The 21,255-nt window shown below is 40.7% G+C and overlaps 1 protein-coding gene across 3 annotated transcripts in view; it reads right to left on the bottom strand.

The window, feature by feature from the left end:
• Window positions 1-21,255, bottom strand: part of USH2A (usherin) — a 427,327-nt gene that overhangs the window by 66,491 nt on the left and 339,581 nt on the right. For all 3 annotated transcript variants that reach the window (XM_053383154.1, XM_053383155.1, XM_053383156.1), the window contains exons 56-60: window positions 20,223-20,330; window positions 18,555-18,738; window positions 17,868-18,025; window positions 9,614-9,772; window positions 7,247-7,409 (exon numbers count right to left, since the gene is read on the bottom strand). In XM_053383154.1, the coding sequence (XP_053239129.1) occupies window positions 7,247-7,409; window positions 9,614-9,772; window positions 17,868-18,025; window positions 18,555-18,738; window positions 20,223-20,330 (772 nt within the window). The remainder of the gene's footprint in view (window positions 1-7,246; window positions 7,410-9,613; window positions 9,773-17,867; window positions 18,026-18,554; window positions 18,739-20,222; window positions 20,331-21,255) is intronic.

Here is a 21,255-nt window from a genome sequence, read left to right as displayed (position 1 = left end):
CATCTCCTATTTTCCAGGCTAAATATACTCAACTCCCTCAGCTGTTCCTCATAAGGCTTGGTTTCAGAACCCTGGTCATCTTGGCTGCCTTCATCTGGACATGTTCCAGCTTGTTTATATTCTTCTTTAACTGTGCTGCCCAGAACTGGACACAGTACTCCCAGTGTGGTCTGACAAATGAGGAATAGAGTGGGACAATGACTTCCCATGATCAGGACACTATACTTCTGTTGATGCAGCCTAGAATAGCATTAGTTTTCTTTTCTTTTCTTTTTTTTTTGCTGTTGCATCACATTGTTGACTCATGTTGACTCAATCACAGTGGTTCAGGGTAGGAAGAAGTATGGTGTGGGAGGTGAGCTAAAGCAACCATCAATATGTTCTGTGTTAGTTTTGTGCAAAAATGCCAGAAGACTGATTGCCATGGAAGGGACTACCTCAGCCCAACCTACTGGTAAGTGAGTTTAATGGAAGTTTGAGGAAAGAGCCTTGTAGAAACTCCAATTCAATCTGTTGCTACTAGGTTTCCAGATTCTGCACCTTTATCCAAAGATTAACATCGTGATTTTATGCAAATCACTTGTATCATTGGGGCCTAGCAGCTTTTTAATTTTTGGAAGGGAGGTAGAATTTTCAAGCTTTATGGTAAAATGCACCATGTTTTATAGTGGTTAGAGTGTTGTACTAGGACCTTGGAGCATTCAAAGCCCCATTCAGCCCTAAAGCTTGGGCCAGTCACCATCTCTCGGTCTAATGTACTTCACAGAGTTGTGAGGATAAAATGGGGAAGAAGAGAACCATCTATGCCCCTGTGAGCTGCTTGGAAGAAATGTGAGACATAAATGTAAGAGTAAATATAATAAATTAATTAAATGTTTATTAGTTGCCAGGAAGCATAGGGCACACTTGTGGTGCTTTCATTTAGTGCAGAGTTTTGCATAAAATGCCCTCCTAGTGAGTTACAAAAATATGCCAATCACAAAAAAGTGAAAAATTATATTTTATGTGCAGCAATGCTCGTTGGTTTGCTTTGCACTGTATAGCTTCTCAATTAGCCACCATAGCTGTTTGTTGGGTTCACAAATTACTGTTTAGTAACGTGGAAAATCTGTGATAAACAGCTTCTCTCCCTGATAGATCAAATATGCCACCAACCGTGAGCCCTTCCACAAGCAAAGCCGAACAATGTAGTCTGGTTAAAGTGTTTAGATCTTATTACTGTTGAATATTTAATGAAAGAAACTTATGGTTAGGTAAATGGTTCCATCTGTAGTGCTAAAAGGAGAATATCCTCATGTATGAATAAACTCCGAGCAGAAGTGGCTGAACAGTCTCTAGTCATTTCAACAGCCTCAAGATTTAGAATTCAGCTGCTCATTTAAATGGAAGATTTTCTCCCACACAGAGAGAAAAGCACAAGAGAAAGATGCCCTTCTCAGGAACTGCTAACTGTCACTGAACCTGCATATTATGGTTTGATGCCTTCACCCATTTAAAGGTGTTCAAAGAGTGATGTTTATCAGGGCAAACTTTATAGCCAAGAACATAGCTACGTAGCTTTAGTGGAGGGCAAACTGGGCAACTGACTAGGGCTCCTCACTTTAGGGCACCCTAAAATCTGCATACCACTTCATGCCTTCCTGCTGTACTCTGCAGTCCTCTTGCCATCCAGGGAGCTTCATGCATTCAGTATCCAACTCCCCCACAACCTACTCGGTTATTATCATCAGAGTAAAGGAAAGCAAATCAAGTAAATACATTTACAAAAGGGCACTCTGCCTGTGAAGTAGTTTCCTCAAAGAGGCACTCTTTGCTCCTTCTTTATGGTCTTTTCAGAGCAAGGCAAAGGTCTTTTTTTTATTTACTGAGGCCTCTTAAATAATTTGTGGTTCAAAAACCTGGATGCCCAATGTTTATTTGTGATTTATTGGTTTATCAGTTCTGTTGGCTGGTTTGATTTCTTCCTCTACTAAGGGGAATTTCTTTTTACTGCTTTTATTGTTTTATTATATTGCATCGTTACTGATATTGTTTGTGTGCGTGTGCGTGTGTTTGAGTGTGCAGTGGCACAGAAACACAGCATAAATGAATAAATATTGCTATACCTCCCTCCCTCCAGTTTTGTTCTAAAAACTTATCTAACAAAGGTTTGGGGTTGGGTGAGGAGAGCAGGAAGGTCAGCACAGAACTCCAAACCCTTGCAAATATATATCCTTCAGGCTTAATGAAAAGCTGCCTACCACTTGCAGGTTAAATAAATTTAGTTTGGTGTATATATGACAGCAAGGCAGTGGCAGCAAATGATGAAAAAGAAATTACATACCATAACATCCTCCAGAAATACTGCAGACCTCCTGCTATAACAGTCTAAGGCTATGTGTGGGTATCACATGCACACACACAAAAGGGGGGGGGGAGAACTCTGTGCTTACATCCCATTCCTGCCCTTACAAATTTCTGATTTTTTCCACAGCTATCTGAGAAAGATGTGATATTGTTGTTGTCTAAGCACATTTAAACTTCAGCTGAAATAACTGCCAAGTGATTCATGCCTATGTAGGTGAATATAACGATTGTATCTGGAGCCCCAGTGCGCCATTTTCATTTCACTTTAAATAAAAAACAAAATGTATCTATGTCAGTCAGTGCCCTTCTGCTGTACTCAGAGGTATCAAACAGGCTACAATTATGATTGTGAAGTGATTGTGTCACATTGGAGGAAGGTTTATTGCTTTCGAGTCTGCTAGGCAGTAACACATTCTGTTTCATATTACTCTTTATATCATTGTTTGGCTGTGACTAGAATAATCAAATGCCATCAAATGCTGTCAAATTCAATTTACAGTATTTTCCACTTTCTGCATTATATTTCCTGTTTTCCCTTTCTCTGGCTGCTGTGGAATTGCAGCTGTAATCATCAGCTTTATTTACAAAACCAGCAGAGTAAAGCCTTGTCTTGGACTATAAGAGATATTTTATTTCTCTTTATACAGAGGAGGGGTTTGGTGTGTTTGGCAATACAATTAGCAGGTGAAAATATTCCAGGAGAATATTCCAGAATTTTATAGACTCCTAGAAACCTTAAGGCACAGAATTGGCTGGCAAGTTCAATGAAAGATATGAATTTAGATCCACAGCTACGTTTGGGAAAGAGTCGTAGCTCAGTGGCAGGCCAAACGCTTCTCATGCAGAAAGTGTCAGGTTCAATCCTCAGTTTTATAGGTCAAACCCCGGAGAGTCGCAGCCATTCAGCGTAGATCATACTGAGCTGGATGGGCCAGTCCAACTTTCTGTGTTTCTGTGTTTCCTATCTATGACTTCTTGGCCTTTGGTTTCTTGACAACCTTAAGGTTGCCAGACCATAGGTAAAAAGTAAAGGACCCCTGGACGGTTGTTGTTGTTGTTGTTGTTTAGTCGTTTAGTCGTGTCCGACTCTTCGTGACCCCATGGACCAGAGCACGCCAGGCACCTCTGTCCTCCACTACCTCCCGCAGTTTGGTCAAACTCATGCTGGTAACCTCGAAAACACTATCCAACCATCTCATCCTCTGTCGCCCCCTTCTCCTTGTGCCCTCCATCTTTCCCAGCATCAGTGTCTTCTCCAGGGAGTCTTCTCTTCTCGTGAGGTGGCCAAAGTACTGGAGCCTCAGCTTCACGATCTGTCCTTCCAGTGAGCACTCAGGGCTGATTTCATTAAGAATGGATGCATTTGATCTTCTTGCAGTCCATGGGGCTCTCAAGAGTCTTCTCCAGCACCATAATTCAAAAGCATCAATTCTTCGGCGATCAGCCTTCTTTATGGTCCAGCTCTCACTTCCATACATCACTACTGGGAAAACCATGGCTTTAACTATACGGACCTTTGTTGGCAAGGTGACGTCTCTACTTCTCAAGATGCTGTCTAGGCCTGTCATTGCCCTTCTCCCAAGAAGCAGGCGTCTTTTAATTTCGTGGCTGCTGTCACCATCTGCAGTGATCATGGAGCCCAAGAAAGTAAAATCTCTCACTGCCTCCATTTCTTCCCCTTCTATTTGCCAGGAGGTGATGGGACCAGTGGCCATGATCTTCGTTTTTTTGATGTTGAGCTTCAGACCATATTTTGCACTCTCCTCTTTCACCCTCATTAAAAGGTTCTTTAATTCCTCCTCACTTTCTGCCATCAAGGTTGTGTCATCTGCATATCTGAGGTTGTTGATATTTCTTCCGGCAATCTTAATTCCAGCTTGGGATTCATCCAGCCCAGCCTTTCGCATGATGTATTCTGCGTATAAATTAAATAAGCAGGGAGACAAAATACAGCCTTGTCGTACGCCTTTCCCAATTTTGAACCAATCAGTTGTTCCATATCCAGTTCTAACTGTAGCTTCTTGTCCTACATAGAGATTTCTCAGGAGACAGATGAGGTGATCAGGCACTCCCATTTCTTTAAGAACTTGCAATAGTTTGCTGTGGTCGACACAGTCAAAGGCTTTTGCATAGTCAATGAAGCAGAAGTAGATGTCTTTCTGGAACTCTCTAGCTTTCTCCATAATCCAGCGCATGTTTGCAATTTGGTCTCTGGTTCCTCTGCCTCTTCTAAATCCAGCTTGCACTTCTGGGAGTTCTCGATCCACATACTGTTTGAGCCTTCCTTGTAGAATTTTAAGCATAACCTTGCTAGCGTGTGAAATGAGTGCAATTGTGCGGTAGTTGGAGCATTCTTTGGCCCTGCCCTTCTTTGGGATTGGGATGTAGACTGATCTTCTCCAATCTTCTGGCCACTGCTGAGTTTTCCAAATTTGCTGGCATATTGAGTGTAGCACCTTAACAGCATCATCTTTTAAAATTTTAAATAGTTCAGCTGGAATACCATCACTTCCACTGGCCTTGTTATTTGCAGTGCTTTCTAAGGCCCATTTGACTTCACTTTCCAGGATGTCTGGCTCAAGGTCAGCAACCACACTACCTGGGGTGTACGAGACATCCATATCTTTCTGGTATAATTCCTCTGTGTATTCTTGCCACCTCTTCTTGATGTCTTCTGCTTCTGTTAGGTCCTTACCACTTTTGTCCTTTATTATGGTAATCTTTGTACGAAATGTTCCTTTCATATCTCCAATTTTCTTGAACAGATCTCTGGTTCTTCCCATTCTGTTGTTTTCCTCTATTTGTTTGCACTGCTCGTTTAAGAAGGCCTTCTTGTCTCTCCTTGCTATTCTTTGGAAATCTGCATTCAATTTCCTGTATCTTTCACTATCTCCCTCGCATTTTGCTTGCCTTCTCTCCTCCGCTATTTGTAAGGCCTCGTTGGACAGCCACTTTGCTTTCTTGCATTTCCTTTTCATTGGGATGGTTTTCGTTGCTGCCTCCTGTACAATGTTACGAGCCTCCATCCATAGTTCTTCAGGCACTCTGTCCAGCAAATCTAAATCCTTAAACCTGTTCCTCACTTCCACTGTGTATTCATAAGGGATTTGACTTAGATTGTATCTTACCGGCCCAGTGGTTTTTCCTACTTTCTTCAGTTTAAGCTTGAATTTTGCTATAAGAAGCTGATGATCTGAGCCACAGTCAGCTCCAGGTCTTGTTTTTGCTGACTGTATAGAGCTTCTCCATCTTTGGCTGCAGAGAATATAATCAATCTGATTTCGATACTGCCCATCTGGTGATGTCCATGTGTAGAGTCGTCTCTTGTGTTGTTGGAAAAGCGTGTTTGTGATGACCAGCTTGTTCTCTTGACAGAACTCTATTAGCCTTTGCCCTGCTTCGTTTTGATCTCCAAGGCCAAACTTGCCAGTTGTTCCTTTTATCTCTTGATTCCCTACTTTGGCATTCCAATCCCCTATAATGAGAAGAACATCCTTCTTTGGTGTCACTTCTATAAGGTCTTGTAAGTCTTCATAGAATTGGTCTATTTCAGTTTCTTCAGCACCAGTGGTTGGTGCATAAACTTGGATTACTGTGATGTTAAAAGGTCTGTCTTGGATTCGTATCGAGATCATTCTATCATTTTTGAGATTGCATCCCAGTACAGCTTTCGGCACTCTTTTGTTGACTATGAGGGCCACTCCATTTCTTTTACGGGTTTCTTGCCCACAGTAGTAGATGTGATGGTCATCCGAACTGAATTCGCCCATTCCCGTCCATTTTAGTTCACTGATGCCCAGGATGTCAATATTTATTCTTGCCATCTCATTTTTGACCACCTCCAACTTACCTAGGTTCATGGTTCTTACATTCCAGGTTCCTATGCAATATTTTTCTTTACAGCATTGGACTTTCCTTTCGCTTCCAGGCATATCCGCAACTGAGCGTCCTTTCGGCTTTGGCCCAGCCGCTTCATCAGCTCTGGATCTACTTGTACTTGTCCTCCGCTCTTCCCCAGTAGCATGTTGGACGCCTTCCGACCTGAGGGGCTCATCTTCCAGCGTCATAACTTTTATATGCCTGTTGTCTTTGTCCATGGAGTTTTCTTGGCAAGGATACTGGAGTGGCTTGCCGGTTCCTCCTCCAGGTGGATCACGTTTGGTCAAAACTCTCCACTATGACCTGTTCATCTTGTGTGCCCTGCTCAGCGTAGTTCATAGCTTCTCTGAGTTCTTCAAGCCCCTTCGCCACGGCAAGGCAGTGATCCATGAAGGGGAGGCAGTGATCCATGAAGGGGAGGCAGTGGTCCATGAAGGGGCCTGGACGGTTAAGTCCAGTCAAAGGTGACTATGGGGTTGCGGCGCTCATCTTGCTTTCAGGCCAAGGGAGTCCACAGACAGCTTTCTGGGCCATGTGGCCAGCATGACTAAACCGCTTCTGGTGCAATGAAACACTGTGACGGAAACCAGAGTGCATGGAAATGACATTTACCTTCCCATCGCAGCAGTACCTTTTTATCTACTCACACTGGCGTGCTTTTGAACTGCTAGGTTGGCAGGAGCTGGGACAGAGCAATGGGAGCGCACCCCGTTGCAGGCATTCAAACTGCTGACCTTCTGATCGGCAAGCCCAAGAGGCTCAGTGGTTTAGATCACAGCACCACCCACGGCCATAATATTGTAGTGACAGTAGAAATCAAACTTAGCCCAATTCCTTCCCCAAGGGGTGGGATACCCTTTTTCAGGACAAAAACATTGGTGTGGATTTTTCCCATGCTATCCAACATACGCACTTGGGAAGATAATTTAAACATTATTGGAGCTGAATAAAACTTCAAGGTGCTACTGTAGTTTCTATATTGTGCATCTGAGTAGGGTAAAAAATCAACAACCAAAGCTACCTGTAAACAAAGTAGTTTCTAATTATTCCATTGGGTTTTCTAGGTGGTGACCATTTCACCTCTATTGATGCCGATCCAGTGGCTGCAATGACAGGCGGACTCAAATCCTTAGGAGGTGCTTCAGCCGTCCTTGCATATGCCCGTTCACCAACTCCACAGCCAACTACAAGAAAACAAAAGCATCAATTAAGGATCATGTTTTGGACACTGGAACATGCTCTTTGGACTGACAAATGCCCAAGAAACAATATATCAAATATACATTTCCTTTTCATTCTTAAGCATTCCATTTATTTTCTACTTCAGTTGCTATCACCCAATAACCAAAGTCCTCTGAACGGTTTATAAAACCATAAAAATAGAACAATACATAATTTTAAACAGAACAATATAGCACAGTATAAAACCAGAATAAAACCAACATGGGGTAATGGCAATGTGAAAGATATAAGAACCACTAAAACACATCTTAAAATCCTGGGATCAATTTAAAAGGTCATCACCTAACACAAGACCACAGCGTAGGTTCTAAACATTTCCCTCTAGGGAGAATAATTCACAACTGGGGCACCACCACTGAAATGGCTCTCAGTAGCTACAGGCATAAACAAATAAAGAACTGATTTGAGAACCAAACCATAGTTTAGCAAGCTAGAAACAAGTACTGTTTTAATGTGTTCCCCACTTTCATGTGTTCCCTTTGCACACTGATCCTGGTTCACTTAAACTACAGTTTCCTGTTATGTTTGAGATAGGGAACTATGATTTAACATCAGTTTATTATCCAGGATATTAAACCATATTCAAAGCATGCTTTAAAGCCCTTAACAACTTGAGTACGAGTTTGCCTATGAGATCGCCTTACTCCACATGTGTCCATTCCACTGCTTCAATCGGCAGAATTGGCACTACTACAGGTGCAACATAACACCCATTCCACATTTGTAAGAACTTGTTCATTTAGTGTGGCAGCACCTACACTTTGGAACTCCCTGCCTATTGAGATCAAGGAGGGGCCTTCACTGTACTCTTTTTGGCACCTGCAAAAAACATTCTTGTTTAAACAAGCCTACTTCCCAGCTGCTTAGAAAGTTGGGGTAATTTCAATCTCTTAATATTTTAACTTTTGTTTGTAAATAAGGTTGTGGGATGTGGGTGGCGCTGTGGGTTAAACTACAGAGCCCAGGACTTGCCGATCAGAAGGTTGGCGGTTCGAATCCCCTTGGCGGGGTGAGCTCCCTTTACTTGGTCCCTGCTCCTGCCAACCTAGAAGTTCAAAAGCATGTCAAAGTGCAAGTAGATAAATAGGTACCGCTCTGGTGGGAAGGTAAACGGCGTTTCCGTGCGCTGCTCTGATTCGCCAGAAGCGGCTTAGTCATGCTGGCCACATGACCAGGAAGCTGTACGCCAGCTCCCTCGGCCAATAAAGCGAGATGAGCGCCGCAACCCCAGAGTCAGTCACGACTGGACCTAATGGTCAGGGGTCCCTTTACCTTTTAAATAAGGTTGTAGACTTTTCTTGATTACATTGTTTTATCTTTTTGTAGACTGCTTTGAGGGTTATTTATTTATTTTACAATCAAGTGGTGTATGAATGCTATGAAATAAAGATATTGGATAGTAAAACTGACATTAAACCACAGTTTAATAGGCAACAATAGCCAATTGTAGTTTAAGCTATCAAGGACTAGCATGTGAAGGCAGAAAGCAAGAGGAGGAAGGAGCACAGAGTCCCAAGGCTCACTCCCTGCTCACTGAATGATACAAAAAAGGCAAACAGTGCAGGAAAAATTCTTGAAATATTATTGATTTGGACCGTCATAAAAGTTTTTGAAAGATGGGATCAATCTTACAAGTCCCCAATACCCAGAAGCTTCAAGTTCAGTATCAACGGTTTCTGTAGACTTCCACCACCGTAAGTGCTTTACCCATGCCAACAGATCCCTTTAGATAAGGTTTCATGCATTCCTTGTAATCCAAAATAACAGAGCAATAATCCTTCTGCTTTATATGAATAATAAAAAAGAGATAAATTGCTGATGTAACATCAATTGAGAATGGATTGTATCTGATGTGTACTCCTAGACTTTTTTTTAAAAAAACAACCTACTTTATGCTTTTCATAATGCATTTCACAAAAAGGACTACCATTCCCCCAAATGCTAACGTTTTAAATTTTCTTTTAAAATATTCATGATATAATATGGAGAAATGTAAAATGCACCACTCAGTGTCAGGCTTTGCTTTTACTAGGTAAACATTTCACTTCAATTTTGAAATAAGATGTTATCTGTTTTGCTGAACAGAAGCTATTTTGCAAAACTGCACTGTCTGCTGATGACAAAAGAGAATTACTTAACATCTTACCATCCTGGCAGGCTTGTATCCTTATCTCGTATTGTGTGTACGGATCCAGACCATCCAAGAGAGCAAAGTTAGGCTGGCCGACTGGTATTACAAGTGGAGAGGTACTGCCAGCATTTAGTAGTATGTTGTACTTCAAAGGCAAATTAGTCTTAAATGATCCTGTTACAAAACAGACAACAGTTCATAGGATAATTGCTGTTTCACATACATAGTCTTTATGATTTCTTGTTTCCTCGTAAACAGGAGAACTCTGTGCCATGAAGCACTGGAATGATTAAGATGGTGTTTCGTGATAATGATACTTCATTCATACATGAATAATGAACATACCTTATTCACACATGAATGCTCAGCATTTCAGTGGTCACAAGCATCAGGCAACAGAGACGAATCACCACAGACAGAACTTTTAATTTTCCCAATGCCAACTCAAGCATCATGATCAGGCATGGAGATATTTCACACATTTGGCTAAGAGTCAAAGATTTGCCATCGAAACCCTATTCGGATATTCAGACAGAGAGATGGAGTGGGATCACACACAGGGCTCTTTCCATTGGAATTGGAAACCCTATTTTCCCAGGATTTCTGATCACCCAGAAATATCTCTATGAGTTTATAGTTGCATGAATGTGGTCTCTATGAAGACCTTCCATTGAACTGTGGAAGTTCAAAGTAGGATCAACACATGCCATTGTACCTCCACATCTGCATCACTTCCCATCACTGGACATTGGTCATTGTAATCATTGGTCATAATGGCTGGGGCTGATGGGAGTCAGAGGCCCAACACCATCTTGGAGGGACACAGGTTGTCCACCACTGTCCTACAGCAGGCATGGCCAAACTTGGCCCTCCAGCTGTTTTGGGACTACAACTCCCATCATCCCTAGCTAACAGGACCAGTGGTCAGGGATGCTGGGAATTGTACTCCCAAACAGCTGGAGAGCCAAGTTTGGCCATGCCTGTTCTACAGGATCCAACATTCAGTAGACTAGACTTTTCAGATTATACAAAACCAGAACAATGTAGTGAAAGGGTTATGGGTAGATGTGAAATACTTTACTCAGAGAATTTCACAAGCATAAGGTATGAAAGCATATTTAGGTTCATGTAGACTCATATAGCACAATCTTACTTGTCCCACAAGTGGACAGAAGGGTGCCAAAAAGCTCTGTAAGAACCATTACAGTGGTACCTCGGGTTACATACGATTCAGGTTACATACGCTTCGGGTTACTGACTCCGCTAACCCAGAAATAGTACCTCAGGTTAATAACTTTGCTTCCAAATGAGAACAGAAATCGTGCTCCGGCAGCACAGTGACAGCAGGAGGCCCCATTAGCTAAAGTAGTGCTTCAGGTTAAGAACAGTTTCAGGTTAAAAACGGACCTCCGGAACGAATTAAGTACTTAACCTGAGGTACCACTGTATATATTTTTAAAATAAAAGCAGCCCAACTTGCCATGCGTCCGATTTTGCTGATTCAACAAAAATCCACCCAGACACCGTTTTTCTGAGCAATTCCCGGACATGTCCAGGAAAACCCGGATGTAGGGCAGCTCTAATATAGCCTGGGTTTCCACGACATGCTGTCTTTCACACTTGCATCTTGCCCTATCTTAAAAATGCTCATGGAAGCAACACATTTCGGGCTTTCCCATTTTTATTCATACCAAAACCTTGTACGATAGGTTGGACTGAAGGCACACATTAGGCCAGTGTTTCTCAAATTTGGGTAGGACCAGTGGTCAACGATGATGGGAGCTGTAGTCTAACAAATTTGAGAAACACTGCATTAGGCATAATCACGGAGTGGGGATCCAGTACTCCATCCAATCAGGGACAGCATAAGAGATTTTGCACCTGAGGCCGATCCTAAAACTTCACTTCTCTCCCTGCCAGGGAACAAGGGGAGAGAAAAGATCTACATCAGGAACAAGGGGGGAAGAAAGATCAACATCAAGATTTGCTGTCCCGGACAATCATTCTGCCTGAGGCAGCTGCCTCACCTTGCTTCATGGGAGCCTTGCATGGGTGTTACACATATATGTGCAATGTAGCTACACAAAAGAAACATGGAGAGAGGAGTGGAGCTTTAGTATTCTGTCCACTATATTATATTGATTCAAAACTGATAGGAACAACCTCACTAGGTAGCCAGAAAAAACAGCAGATTCCAAAATGAGGGTGCCATTTTGCATGTTGGAGGGATGCCATCTGGACTTTTTATTCACATCTGAAATCGTATTAGATTGTTGCTAAGGACAGGCCAAAAACCCAAATAAATAAAGTTAAAAGTAAACAGACTGCCTTGATCAAGTCTTCTCAGGAAGAAAGCAAGAATATGTTACACAAATCATGTAAAAAATGCGTTGAAGAACAATGGGATTGTCAGTAGGATGCTTTGCCCTCTTTTTCTGAGTAACATATTTCCCCCATCAGCTGATGTCTTTGAAAACAAGAAAGGCAAATGTTCATAGGAAATGGAAATGTGGCGGTCAGAAAAGTGCCTATGTCTTAAAATATATGCGGCGAGTCTGAAACTACCACAGCATTGATGGTTTGATGAGTGAATGGAATGAAATGGGCAGATTTGTTAAAGTCAGCTGGGAAACCACACGACTTGGTTAGTTCCAGAGTTCATAAATTTATGTCAGAATAAAAAGAACAGTAAAAGCACAAGTGAACCAATTTACCCTAAGTGCAAATGGCAGTTTTGTTATTTGGTGTCAAAGTTACCGTGAGCACAATGACAACCTGCCATAACGCATTTTCGTGTTCACTAAAGAACAAGGATTTAGTTGGTTAATATTCCCAGCAATACTCCTTTTCATAATTTACAACAACTAGATGCTGATAGGTTATTTAACATTTATGAAGTTAAGATGTAATCAGAAAATCCTGATTATCTTTACAAATAAAAAAGTTAAATTATTCCACTTTTTTCTCTCCATGACTTCATTTCACAGCAGGTGCATATTTTGCAACAGGACAAGTCAATCAAACAACATCTTGGGCTTTCCTCTTCCCCCTTTTTTCTTTATATTTGGACAGTGGATAATGGACAATTCTGAAAAAAGCACCTTCAAATTCATTTCAAAACTAAGGAGTCTCATAAGAAAAATGTGTAAGAAAGTATGGTTTAAAAGGGTATTGTTTTTTTCGTATAGATTTAAAACACCATTGAAATCAACAGATTAAAAAAAAGCATCACATGTTCTTTGGCATATATCAAAATTCAAACCCAATAATGACCAGTGGTCTAATATTGTTTTTCCCATATCTTCCAGAGTTGGATTTCAGCTACATATCTTATGTATTTTATTAATATTCAACATAAATATTTCCTCTGGTGTTTATTATTAAAAACACACCCATATTGAAAAAACAGTATATATGGCTCCATCATCATTTTTAAGGCTAAATATTCAGATTAATGGTACAATCTTATTTTCTACTAAAAGCTGCACAAATAAAATCACACTGAGGTGTACAGTGGACACTCGGGTTGTGAACGTGATCTGTGTGGGAGGCATGTTCGCAACCCGCAGCGCCGTGTCTTCACGCATGCGGGTTGTGATTCGGCGCTTCTGTGCATGTGCCGAAACCCGGAAGTAACCCATTCCACTACTTCAGGGTTTCGGCGCGCCCGTAACTCAAAAAACACGCAACCTGAAGCGTCTGTAACCCAAGGTATGACTGTAATTTACAGTGCATAATGTGGTTTTGCTAGTTGAGGCTAATGGGGGTTGCAGTTCAAAACAGCAGTAAGGCATCAAGTTAGTGAAGGCTGCCCTAGACCAAGTATTCCAAAAACTTCATCCGATGGTTTCATGTAGGAGCTGAATAGTGTATGAGACACCCTGCATTGTGTGGCGCATCAGCCATCCAACACCACCTTTTAAGACCTATCCTCCAGGTAAAACCAGGGCCACCATAAAAACCACCAAAGCCACTAGCTCCCACCTGGATTCAGCACTCAAATTGTAACATAAACCCCTGAGACATCCAAGAGAATTAAGAGGGCCACACTCCTGTATATCTCTCGCCAGGATAACCAAGGCAGTTTCAGTTCCCAAACTATTATTCCAGTGGCAAAATCACTTTCAGAGAAATTATTGGCCATGCTTTACTTATATCAGAAAAAACTTAATGAGTGCATTCAAGGACACAATGGGCTGGATCCAAACTTATTCCCTGTCCATAATGACCCCAGCCACTGAAAATAAGATCCGTAGTACCATATTGGTAAAACAAGTGCACCGACACCCAGCATCTCTTGCTCTTTCAGAAATTAAAGCCCTATTTTCCATAGTAAGTGAGGTGTGTCAAACACCTTTTTCTCCTTTAATTCATCACTTTAACCACTGCTTGGACATCTCACCATTTAGCTTAGACAGGAGTTTTGAATTATGACATCTATAAAGTTATGGAATTTGGAGACACCACTGCTGTTGAAACATCATAATTAAAATAAAAGGAGACTCCATGGATAGGTAGCCCATAATTAATCCTGTGGGTGCTTATGTGATCCTAATTTATTATAGAAGACAAGGGGATCGAATGCCAGAATGCAGCCACTTTCCATAGACAGGAAGATACTGTGGCCAACTAGCCTCTCATCAAAACTTGATTAATAAAAAGCAATTTTATTCCTGGAGACAATATCAATTAAAATGACTGTCTCAATGGGAGAATCACTGCCAACCCTTATTATAAAGGTTGACCTTTGAATGTAAAAGGGAGAAATAGAGTATTTCAATATGATGTATTGAATGCATAACTGAAGATCCATTCATGGAAAAAGTAAAGTCTAAAGAAAAATAAAACTAAACCTACAAAACGGGGGGGGGGGGACTTGCCAGTAATACATCATATTTGTATACAGAGGTTTGGCTTGCTACTAACATTGCCATCCCTTCATGACACCCTCCAGTCATACTTTCAGCCATTTCCTCCAGGCCTCATTTTTATGGGTTGACAATCCCATGCAATTTTAGTCGTTGAGAGCCAATCTGATCCAGGACAGTGAGACATCACCTTACTTTTTGCTAGAAAACTCATAGAAGTGATTCATCATGCCAATATTCCTATGAAACAAGACGTTGTTTATCTCTCTCTTTGCAAATCCCTATAACCTACCACTCTGTTCAGTAGGAGAAAGTGAGTGATGTATTACTGGGTGGTAACCAGGAGTTGTATTTTTGCTGTCCAGGGAGAGAGTCTGGTTTGTCATGTTTTTGTGTGTTTCAAAATTGCTCAGTACTCCTCAGTAGTTACAGTATGTTGCTCTTCATATGACATTCCATTGCCCTAAATGGAGATGGATGAATGAGCCATTGTAAATTACGCTTAACGCTCCTATGTATTTTTGCAGACCAAACATTTTCTCTAACATTTGGGAATTATTTATCTGCATGGCTGGTGGGAACGCATGAGAATGAGGCTTTCATATGCAGGATTGGCCCAAGGGTGCATTCTGCGGGAGGTTACTGTACTGGGCAGTGGATACTATTTCTGGGTTAGCGGAGTCTGTAACCTGAAGCGTCTGTAACCCGAGGTACCACTGTATTTGACTTTTATCCGCAATGTTTTACTTTGATTTTTCTTTAAAAAAAGTGGTATAGAAATAATAATAATAATAATAATAATAATAATAATAATAATAATAATATATTATTTATACCCCACCCATCTAGCTGAGTTTCCCCAGCCACTCTGGGCGGCTCCCAATCAAGTATTAAAAACAATACAGCATTAAATATTAAAAACTTCCCTGAAGTCAGATGTCTTTTAAAAATGGGGTTGGCTACTTATTTCCTTCACATCTGAAGGGAGGGTGTTCCACAGGGTGGGCGCCACTACCGAGACGACCCTCTGTCTGGTTCTCTGTAACCTTACTTCTCGCAATGAGGGAACCGCCAGAAGGCCCTCGGCGCTGGATCCCAGTGTCCGGGCTGAACGATGGGGGTGGAGACGCTCCTTCAAGTATACAGGACCGAGGCCATTTAGGGCTTTAAAGGTCAGCACCAACACTTTGAATTGTGCTGGGAAACGTACTGGGAACCAATGCAGATCTCTCAGATGATTTAAATAAAATAAATATTTCAGTAGCAGGAAACAGGAAGCCTTTCAGATGTTGTTGGGCCACAGCTCCCACCAGCCCACTCCAGCAAAGCAAGTGGTCAAGGATGATGGGAGTTGGAGTCCAACAATATATGGATGGTGCATTGGTTCCTCATGCCTGTCCTGTTTTTCTTCAGTTACCTCAGACTCTCTTTCCCCTTAGTTAGCTTACTATTATTATCAGTGGCTGGCTTCCCATATTTCCCCTCACACTGCTTGTTCCTGCTTCTCAGAGATATACTATTGCTTTCACAAATACCTTCTGTGTAGGCATATGCATCTATGTTTGTGAATTTGCTGTAATTAAGCTTTTCCCTTAAACCTTTTACAAATGCATACAATTCAGAAACTCTGGGGGAAGAGTGGGATGGGAGAAGAGAGAGAAGCCCATTTTCTGATGAAACATGCACATCATTTGATTTCTTATTTTGACTTTTTAATTCTTTCTGTGTGATTAACACATAGTTAGGCACATTATCAATGGACTTAGCCATGGCTAACTCTGCATAGGATCAGGCTTCAAGAAGATAACAAAACATATTTGTAGTAGTGAATATTCAAAGCTTTCAGTGAAACTTATTATCAAAACTGAGACAGTATGAGACACTTTCCAATGAAATCAAGTGTAGATTATAAGTCAAATTCACCTGCCTTCTTCCTGGGTTCTAAATCCTTCTAGGCAGTAGAAGGGGAAAAGTTTAATTTAAGATTTTAATCTTTTTCATATATTATAGCATTTCTATAATGGATTTTGTGCTTCTGAAAACTAAAAGATTGACAGCTCAGGATATTATAGATCTATTAACCATTGGTTCAATGGGCATCACAGGAATATTTACTATTCCAAGCATGAGTGCAAATGTTTACCAGGTAACTTTATATTGAATGTTTTTATATCCTCTTGTCATTCCGTGGCTTTTCTGCAAGGTGGGAGTACAGTATTTTAAATGTTTATGAAGAAAGACTCCATAGAAAAATGCCCCATTAGTATTATTAGTAGAATATATTTAAAGAAGCTAGAAACGGAAAAAAATAAAATTCAGATTCAATACATAACCATTTTAGATATAGCCTCCTGTTTCTGTCTGAAATAAATGATGAGAGTACAATCTCCTTCGTATACACAATTCCTCATATTTTTCAGCAGTTGAAAACTATTGATTGCAGAGCCACACACAACATGAGAATGGAGCAAGTCACCATAGTTATGGAACATTACATTTATATTAACCACCATTGTGTTGGAATACCCATATAATGAGGGTAAATAGCTGAAAGTTTAGCTGATTACCACACTTGCTGGTGAAGATCAGCTATTAGTAGATGGAGCCCTTCTAGTCTGAGGGGAAAGTATCACGAGGTAGAGGCCCAACAGAGGATGTGTAACAAGAACTTAAATTTCATACTAAACAGTACACTGCCTGAGAGTTCACTCAGCAACTCTTGGTATGACAAACAGACACTACACTGGGGTTGTTAATGCTTTCTTTTTGGAGACCAGACATCCCCAGAATTGGCTGCATTTGTCATGAACTCAGCAGAGAAAGGAGAACAAGGATACGGTTCCTCTTTTTTAAAGGCTCTGATAATAAATAACTGTCTGAAGCCAAATTAAAATGAATTAATCAATTGCTCATAAGTCATAGATGGTATGACTAGATGATCACTATTAAATTAAAATTCACAATCTGACATTAAATTATATTTCCTCAATTCGAAGGCAATACAGCCGATTCTATTGCTTAATTATTATTGTTTTATCACAAACCAGAGATGGCTGAAGGCATTTTGGTGCCTGAAGGAGAAAACCCAAATATTTCTCCTCCCTGTAATTATGGCCACACTTGTAACAAATGAATGCTGTAATTTGGTATCAAGTTTCCTGAATGTATGTCCCATTGAATTCAATGGAACCAAGATATCATACATACATATATCGATTCCTTTTAATGATAAATCCAAATCTGCCACTTAAGGAAGGATGGTAGGGCCAACACTGGTATGAACCATTCCTTCCTAAATCACAAAAACCAAAAACATGAAAAGCAGATGACTTCAGCAGACAGATAACTCATTTAATACATATCCCACATTTGTTATATAGTACACAAAAACTCATGCTTACCAGGAATTTCCCAAGCTACAAATATGGAATGTGCATCAATTGTTGTGACATTATATGGGGTATGGATTTCCTCTGGTGTTGCCACAGGTGTTTGGATAATGTATTTGCCACTAGTATTGCTCCCACCCCATGTGCTGGCTTCTAGCTGGTAAACATATCTATAAACAAACAATGGGGTGCAGTGAGTGGAGGACAGAAAGAAATGTTCACAAAATAATCAAATATTTTAGTTATTTGGAACACATTTACTTTAAATTTTAGAAATGATTAGGTTGATGAATGAACATCATAAAACATGTGTGTTAGATGCCAGTAATATTAAATTTCCTGCATTTCTCTCTGTGTGTGTCTGTTATAAGTATGTATGTGTAAGTGTGTGTGTGTCTGTAACAGATCATAATCCTTGGTTACACAGATCACTTGCTCTCACTAGAGTGAGGAGTGGCATTTGGATTCAGTCTACTGTCTACTGGCCCTCACACATAACTAATGAGCTAACAGCACTGCTGATCTGTTTCATGTGAAGCTTTGGAAAACTAAATTCAGGTGTTATCATGCCCTCAGCATTCATAGGAATGCTAAAGAGATATCCATATATGGGGTCTAACAGTTAGATCATGTTCGAACATTTTCGGAAGATATAAATACATTATACTAAACACTTATTAGACACCTCTGCCATTTTACCTGCTATTTGGTTGCAGGCCAGAATCAGTGAAATTTAGATTTTCTTTACCACCCTTGAAAATCTCTTCTCCATTACAAAGCAATCGATACTGAGAAATAATTCCATTAAGTTGCTCCGGTTCATCCCAATATAATTCAACTACTGTAGAGCTAACTGTGATATGACGAGGCTGTGACCATACCCCTGTAATTATATCAATAATACAGTGTTAATAACAACATCTTTGCATAATTATTTAATGTTATAAACAAGCTAGGATGGTAGACTGTTAGTTAATAAAGACAACATCCTAAATCAATTCAGCTTGATCTCGATGACAGCAAACCACCTTACAATTTATTTGTTTTTTAAAAATTAATTTTATATATAACCTAGCATTCAACAGGTTCCTAGGGCGGCTTACAAAATGTGTGTGTGTGTGTGTGTAACATTAAAACACCACAGTATAAAAGAACAGCCAGGAACATTGAAAACAAACACCAAGCAGCATAAAAGCTGGGGGAAATCACAAAGGGTTTTGTCTACAGATATGACATCCCTGGGGAAAGCATGCCATAGTTGGGTGCCACAACAGAGTAGCCTACCATTGCACCTGAGATGGCAAGATCACCCAAAGAAAAGCAATTTTTGAAGATATTAGTGTATGGACCAGCATACCCTAGGTAACCAGTTCTTAAATATCCTGGTTCCAAGCTCTGAAGGCCTTCAAAAGTGAAAACCAGTATTTTGAATTGGTCTCAGAAATTAACTGAGAGCCAATGCAGTTGACAAAGGAAAGCTGTAATGTGAACATAATACCCAGGACTAGGTAGTAGATTCACAGGTGCATTTGGGAGTGATTTTAGTTTCTGAACTGTCTTCAGAGGGATCCCCAGGCACAATTACAGAACTACAGAAGTCTAATCTGAGGGATGGATCAATGAGGTCTGCCTATCTTTGCTCAGTGAGGTTGAAGTTGGTGCACCAACTTAAACTAGAAGAAGGTGCCCCATACCAGAGACAGAAGCGATTCACCAACACCTTCAGACTGCAATATAAAATTGTATTTTATGGCTTTATTATATACTTTATGTCATCCAGTCACTGGGCAACTAATAAATACAGTGAATTTTTTTAAAAAAAATGTGCAAAATGGTGTTTCCTTAAATATTTGCCCTTGCGTCACCCTCCAAATCTACGGAAATAGAAACGGGGAAAATTAGGTGGTAGGTAAAACATGTGCTGAGACTCATTTGGTATATACAGTACCTACTATTTGCCACTGGAAATTGTGCCTGGAGATGGTGCGGACTATACCCTTTCTCGTGTCCTGTCACCAATTCTTTCTCCCCAGCTCTGTTCTTTGGACTCTCCGAAAGTTAGGTGCTTAAACAGTGTGTTACAGCAATAGCATGAGAGCCCTTTTTCTGTGCTTTCATTCTGTTCGTTTATTTGAGGGTTCCCTCTCTTATTTTGCATACTACCTCAAAGTTGTGCTGTGTGCACAGGCACAAAGGAACACAGATGTGACTGTACAAATTCAACATCATATTTGAATGCCAGAGGTTTTTGTTTCTTTAAAAACAAATCTAAGAGCTGGTTCTTCTGGTTAGCACAAATGCTATAGGACATTTACTGCTGGTGTAAGTGCCTCCAAGTTCTGCAGAACTTAATATATTTCTACTTACCTTGAGGAGCAGCTTGCAGTGTTCTACCCGAACTTGTCCGACTAGAAGTGCATCCAGCAAATGTACATGCTGTGAGTGTAAAGCTGTAGTTTCTGTAAGGCTGAAGATCTAAACAACCAAACCAAACAGGAGTAAATTGAAGTCTTCAGATGTTTGCTCGGACCCAGATTTCCACCCGCGAATCTTCCCTACGAAGTGTACTGTATGGGGTATTATCAGTGGCAGACCTACATTTTTGGGACACTGAAGCTTGAACTGTCATGGGGACCCCTTCTCAATCAGTAACAAGGTCTGGCTAGCCACTGTTATCCTCTTCAATGGGGAATCACCACACTTTTACAACATCTCTGCTGCTGAATCTCACACTTTGGGGTTGTTGAAATGTATACAACAAAAAATTAATCAGTTTGAGTTGTGTGGCTCAAATTTGGCCTACTAGATTAAAAAAAAAGTGTTTTATAAGTTGTTTCTGTTAATTATTATGCTATGGTCAGAAATGCATTCGCTGGTCATAGTCTTTTCTCTCTCCTTCCCAACACCATGATCACCCAGGTTCCCAAAGCACTCAAACAGATATGCTCACAGTTGGATACACTGAATGTTCTGTCAGGGTAACAATGACAGTGCTGAATGGATGCCAACCCAGCACCCATAAATCCATAAATGCTTAAGGGGAGCTTGCTGGATCAGAGCAAAGGTTCCTCTAGTCCAACATCCGGTGAACTCCAACAGTGACCAGTTTGAGGCTTCCTGGAAGCCCAGAAACAGCACACCCAGACAAAAGCTTTTCTCATGTTGTTAGTTCTCTAGCAATATGTATTCAAAAGCATACCACGTGTTTGTTTAGTGATAGTTAATAGGCACTTTTTCAGTCCCCACTTTTAAACCTGTCTATGGCACTGGGCATTGCCACATCTTGTTAGCAATGAATGCCATCAGTGAATTATATTTTGTGGCACTGTGGGTTTGCCGATCAGAAGGTTGGCGGTTCAAATCCCTGCGACGGGGTGAGCTCCCATTGCTCAGTCCCTGC

This window comes from Podarcis raffonei, chromosome 3 (assembly GCF_027172205.1).
Source record: "Podarcis raffonei isolate rPodRaf1 chromosome 3, rPodRaf1.pri, whole genome shotgun sequence".
NCBI classification, from domain to species: domain Eukaryota; kingdom Metazoa; phylum Chordata; class Lepidosauria; order Squamata; family Lacertidae; genus Podarcis; species Podarcis raffonei.
This window is presented reverse-complemented; position numbering and strand designations above follow the sequence as displayed.